The sequence below is a fragment of the Vicia villosa genome, linkage group LG3, assembly GCF_029867415.1.
Source record: "Vicia villosa cultivar HV-30 ecotype Madison, WI linkage group LG3, Vvil1.0, whole genome shotgun sequence".
Taxonomy (NCBI): Eukaryota; Viridiplantae; Streptophyta; class Magnoliopsida; order Fabales; family Fabaceae; genus Vicia; species Vicia villosa.
Genome location: NC_081182.1, coordinates 61679238 through 61685718, shown reverse-complemented (window position 1 = coordinate 61685718; position 6481 = coordinate 61679238). Strand labels below are relative to the sequence as shown.

The window sequence follows — 6481 nt, the reverse complement described above, 5'->3', positions numbered from 1 at the left end:
TTAGAGATAGTGTTTACTAATTTTTAAATTTGTGAAACATTAAGAGATTATTACGATGACGAAGATTCGTAATAATATTGGAGTTTTACCGTAAAATAGACAATAAAATTATTTTTATTATTATTTTAGATTAATATAATTGAATTCAAAATCGTAATGATGTTATTTTATATATCTTATTAAATTTATATATAATTGTCTGATATATTTTGACGTTATTTTTAATTTTAATATACATTAATTATTTTGTGTATGTGTTTGCTAATATATGTATTTTTATTTTATAAAAATTAATTTATAATATGAGAAAATTAATGGCTGTGGAAAAGTCTACAATATCCTTATTTGATTTTTTGCCACCACATTAAAATTGTCTTTATTTGGCATTTGCACAATAAAGTTCTTAATTTTATTATTAAAATAATACAACCTTCGTATTTTATCAAACTTACAAAATCTCTCCCCATTTTCTATTTTTTTCTCTTTCATCACTTTCTCACTTCTTTCTTTTACAATTTTCTTTTTATTATTATCTATATATTTTTATATACGAAAAATGGTATTTATGATCCAAATATTTTTTATTCGAAAATGGTATACGGGAAAAATTTATTCAAAAAATCTATTATTGATCTGTATTTTTATATACAAAAATTTATTATTGATCCAAATATTTTTGTAAATGACATCTAAACAAAAATAATATTTGTATACGGAAAAAAATCTATTATTTACTAAAAATGGTACTTATAATTAAAACATTTTTTATTCAAAAATGGTCTACGGGAAAAAATCTACTATTGATCTAAATATTTTTATATACGAAATTTACTATTGATACAAATATTTTTGTAAATGATACCTAATAAAAAATGAAGTCTGTATACAGAAAAAAAATCTATTATTAATCTAAATATTTTTATATACGAGAAATGATATTTATAATCAAATATTTTTTATCCAAATATGGTATACGGGAAAAAATCTATTATTGATCTAAATATTTTTATATACGAAAATCTAATATTGATCCAAATATTTTTGTAAATGATACCTACACAAAAATAATATTTGTATATGAAAAAAAACTATTATTTACGAAAAATGCTATTTATGATCCAAATACTTTTTATTCAAAAATGGTATACGGAAAAAAATCTATTGATATAAATATTTTTATATACGAAATTTACTATTGATCCAAATATGTTTGTAAATGATATCTAAACAAAAATGAAGTCCGTATACGGGAAAAAAAATCTATTATTGATCTAGATATTTTTATATACGAGAATTGATATTTAAGATCAAATATTTTTGATCCAAAAATGATATACGGAGAAAAATCTATTATTGATCTAAATATTTTTATATACGAAAATTTAATATTTATCCAAATATTTTTGTAAATGATACCTAAACAAAAATAATATTTGTATACGGAAAAAAATCTATTCTTTATGAAAAATAGTATTTATGATCCAAATATTTTTTATTTAAAAATGATATACGGGAAAAAATTTACTATTGATCTAAATATTTTTATATATAAAATTTACTATTGATTCAAATATTTTTGTAAATGATACTTAAACAAAAAAGAAGTCTGTATACGGGAAAAAATCTATTACTTATCTAAATATTTTTATATACGAGAAATGATATTTATAATCAAAATATTTTTATCCAAAAATGGTATAGGAAAAAAATCTATTATTGATCTAATTATTTTAAATACGGAAATTTAATATTGATTCAAATATTTTTGTAAATGATATCTAAACAAAAATAATATTTGTATACAAAAAAATATCTATTATTTATGAAAAATGGTATTAATGATCCAAATATTTTTTATTAAAAAATGATATATGGGAAAAAATTTACTATTGATCTAAATATTTTTATATACGGAATTTACTATTGATTCAAATATTTTTTTTTGTAAATATACCTAAGCAAAAATAAGTCTGTATACGGAAAAAAATCTATTATTGATCTAAATATTTTATATATGAGAAATGATATTTATGATCAAATATTTTTGATCCAAAAATGGTTTACGAAAAAAAAATCTATTATTGATCTAAATATTTTTATGTATGAAATAATTATTTATTTATCTAATTTTTTTTCTTTTTCAACATTTTATTTTAAATAAATGATGTGTCCAAACGCGCGTAACAGAACAGAACCCGTGTGTATGTATGAGTTTGTTACTAGTTTAATTGTATAATACAATAATATAATGAGACTATCAATTTCTTAATTAAGAATGTCCTTTTATGTCATTTTGTATTTATCAGCTAGTATAACAGCTAATTTACCAAACATTAAAATTAACTTATCAGTTATCCGTTACCAGCTACCGGTCATCAAATTCCAACTAGTTTTACCAATAGAGAATTAACATGCACGAGTAAGAATATTCTAAGACCAAAATGAGATATTCATGCATTGTTTCATTGTTTTGTACAGGCAGATTTTGAACGGTGGTCCTTCACCCATTCTGATTTTGCAAATTCCAATTTAATCCATCTATTTAATTTTTACGGAAAAAAGAACGGTTGGAATTGAAAATAAAATAAAAAAACCAAAAATAGCTCTATTCTATTCTGTAGTGGACAAAAATTGCTTGATACATTCACGTGACCCATTGCAATCTGCACTGTCCTTTCCCCAACCCTTACTTTATATCTTTCCCTCCGCTCAAATTTCTATTTTTAATAATAACAAACTCCGCAATCATAAAAATATACTATATTTAATTAATTCATTCTCTTAATTTAGTTAAAATTTATATTCCAAAAAAAAGTATAATTGAGAATTTTAACTTTTTACCTATTGCTTTAAAATATTTGCACATAATTGAAATCAATCAACTTAAATACTTATATATAAATGTTCACGAGTCCTAATTTAATTAACCAAAATCAAAATTATTAGATTAGACGTCATCATTAAAATTAGAATTCTGATTTAATTGACGGAAACTAGAAGCTAAAATTACTAGGTTTGACTTAGACGTGATGTTCATAATCATAACTAGAATCCTGATATATATATATATATATATATATATATATATATATAATGATTATTATTGATTCGTCTATTTATAAAAAATTTATATATAATTTTTTTCCTAATAATGAACACAAATTGAAAAAAAAAAGAAAAAGAAAAAACATAAGTAGGAGAGGAATTGAGAGCCACACATTGATTTCTCTGTTTGTCTTTGCGTTGCAGCAGAGCTTGTCTTTGATACCAGACACTGTCAGTTCAGAGCTTCAAAGGCCATATGGCGTCAATGGCATCGATCGGTGTTCTCAAAGTGCCTCCATCCTCCTCCTCCTCCTCTTCATCTTCTTCTTCATCCAAAGCCATTGCACGCAACCTTTCATTCACTTCATCACTGCTCTCTGGTGATAAGCTTTTCACTCTTTCAGGAAGAACAAGAAGAACCTCTGGAAGAAACCCCTTCATTGTTTCTCCCAAAGCCGTTTCTGATTCCAAAAACTCTCAAACTTGTCTTGATCCAGATGCTAGCCGAGTGAGTTTACTTTCTTTCTTCTTTCTTTCTTTGTAACTTTGACTATTGTTGATTTCACCATCAGGGTGTGTGTAAAATTAGAAAGAATGAAAAATCAATCTTTTGTTTATTTTCTCGATGTTTTAGCAATTGGGTATATGCTATATTTGAATTTGATAAGATCAATTGTGAATTGAATGTGATGTTTCTTTGATGATAATGTTTTAGAGTGTGCTTGGCATTATACTTGGAGGTGGTGCTGGGACGCGTCTTTATCCATTGACCAAGAAGCGGGCGAAACCCGCTGTTCCTCTCGGAGCAAACTATAGATTGATTGATATTCCTGTTAGCAACTGCTTAAATAGCAACATATCAAAGATCTATGTCCTCACACAGTTCAATTCGGCGTCCTTGAATAGGCACTTGTCCCGTGCTTATGCGAGCAACTTGGGTGGGTATAAAAATGAGGGTTTCGTTGAGGTTCTTGCCGCGCAGCAGAGTCCTGAGAATCCAAATTGGTTCCAGGTAATAAGACATCTCATCTATACTTGATGGTCTTATTAGGATCTCTTACGGTTAATTGTTAATGTATCTGTTTTCGATGTAACAGGGCACTGCAGATGCGGTGAGGCAATATTTATGGCTTTTTGAGGAGCACAATGTTTTGGAATACTTGGTTCTGGCTGGTGATCATTTGTATCGAATGGATTATGAGAGATTTATACAAGCACACAGGGAAAGTGATGCTGATATCACTGTTGCTGCATTGCCAATGGATGAAGCGCGTGCCACTGCATTCGGTCTAATGAAAATTGATGAAGAGGGGCGTATAATTGAGTTTTCAGAGAAGCCAAAAGGAGAACAGTTGAAAGCTATGAAGGTGAGCCTATACAATATGCATATTCTTTAGTATATAACTGGTTATGTTCTGATACGATATGGCTTTTCTATTAGGTTGATACTACTATTTTGGGTCTCGACGACGAGAGAGCTAAGGAAATGCCTTATATTGCTAGCATGGGTATATATGTTGTCAGCAAACATGTGATGCTAGATCTGCTTCGCGACAAGTTTCCTGGTGCAAATGACTTTGGGAGTGAAGTTATTCCTGGTGCGACCGAGCTTGGATTGAGAGTAAGAATTCCTTCTACCTGTTCAATATGTAGTAAACATTATTGTTTCATGAGAATAATAGCCTATTTCAGGTGCAAGCTTATTTATATGATGGATACTGGGAAGACATTGGTACGATTGAGGCTTTCTATAATGCAAATTTGGGAATCACCAAAAAGCCTGTGCCAGATTTTAGGTAACTTGATCTTGGCGTTTAATTTATTCATCCTATAGTCGATTTTATTTTAACCATAATAACGGCCTCATTGAGATTTTTCATGTTTGTTGGGACATCGATTGCAGCTTCTATGACCGTTCATCTCCAATCTACACCCAACCAAGATATTTGCCTCCCTCTAAGATGCTTGATGCTGATATCACCGATAGTGTTATCGGTGAAGGATGTGTAATTAAGGCAAGCTTTTTTAGAACTTTCATATATTTCCTTACGCCAAGTTTGTACATTTCTATCTTAAAAGAAAACCTTATTTTCAATATTTTGTTCCACAGAACTGCAAAATTCACCATTCTGTCGTTGGACTGCGATCTTGCATATCAGAAGGTGCAATCATCGAGGACACTTTGTTAATGGGAGCAGATTATTATGAGGTAACATTGCTAAATACCCATCAAAGAATTACGAGTGTGTGGACTGACTTTAGCTTGATTAGAAGTACTAACTTGGTCTTATGATTATTGTGCTGTAGACGGATGCTGATAGGAGGTTTTTGGCTGCTAAAGGCGGTGTTCCAATTGGTATTGGCAAGAATTCTCATATCAAAAGAGCAATCATTGACAAGAATGCTAGAATTGGTGATGATGTCAAGGTTATTTCATGCATTCTTCCTTATCTTGCCCCCACACGCATTCTTCCTTATTGTGTTGCTTTCGAATCAATGTAATACATGTTTGTTTTTTTACTGGAAATCTTACATCTGGTTTCAACAGATCATTAACAGTGACAATGTGCAAGAAGCTGCAAGGGAAACTGAAGGTTATTTCATAAAAAGTGGTATTGTCACAGTAATCAAGGATGCATTAATTCCAAGTGGAACTGTTATCTAAGAGCAATCTCTACTACTGTTGCCTCGTGCTGCTGTGGAATGCAACACGCCGTTTTCACCGCTGCAAGGTCGTAAAAGAGCAGCTCCGATTCTGCGTTGGTTTTCTGGTGCAATGTTATATTTGGTTCGCGAGTATATAGAGTAGAGGACGCTTTCTTTAGCCGCGATGTAAATTTTATTTTATTCAGTTAAATAAATGCTTCTTTAGTCTGCAGTGTCTGTGATGCATGTTCTTTTGCAACTTATCAAAGGGGTGGAATAGTATCCTGTAAAAACAATGAAAAGAAATACAATAAAAGCCAGACACTAACTTCTATTGATGCAATTCGCTTCTTCTATGTCTCTAAATACTTTTTCTTTCAAAATTTCAACTCAATGAATAGATATTAATTTATCTCTCGTACTGTCCTTTAACTTAATTTTGATTAACAATTCTGTGATTTATCTTTTTTTTAGTCTTTTGAGTTGTAAAAACACTAACATTCTTTAAAAAAAAATTATGTAAAAAACTCAAATTTAGAAAACTTGTTATAAAAACCATATCTTCATTAAAAAAACAAGTCTCAAGAAGAAAACTTAGATATGAATTTGAGAGATCCTTTAGTTGATGAATATGGCAATGATTCCATGTTGTTGAAGTTTATGGTTAGGTTGATTAATGAGAAAAACAATTAAAAATGAGTTTTTCTGAATTTTTATATCTTTTAAAATCAAAATCTATGTTTTCTTTTTGAGTTTCCTAAAAATATTTATGTTTTTTTTTTCTGGATTT

At 28.9% G+C, this 6481-nt stretch overlaps 1 protein-coding gene across 1 annotated transcript; it reads left to right on the top strand.

The window, feature by feature from the left end:
• The first annotated feature begins 3200 nt into the window (after positions 1–3200).
• Positions 3201–6034, top strand: LOC131655919 (glucose-1-phosphate adenylyltransferase small subunit 2, chloroplastic). The gene is made up of 9 exons (XM_058925721.1): positions 3201–3553; positions 3761–4057; positions 4143–4412; positions 4487–4666; positions 4738–4841; positions 4949–5060; positions 5156–5254; positions 5353–5472; positions 5594–6034. Exons 1-9 carry the CDS (start codon positions 3302–3304, stop codon positions 5708–5710), a joined length of 1551 nt encoding a protein of 516 aa, XP_058781704.1. The 5' UTR covers positions 3201–3301; the 3' UTR covers positions 5711–6034.
• Positions 6035–6481: the final 447 nt, after the last annotated feature.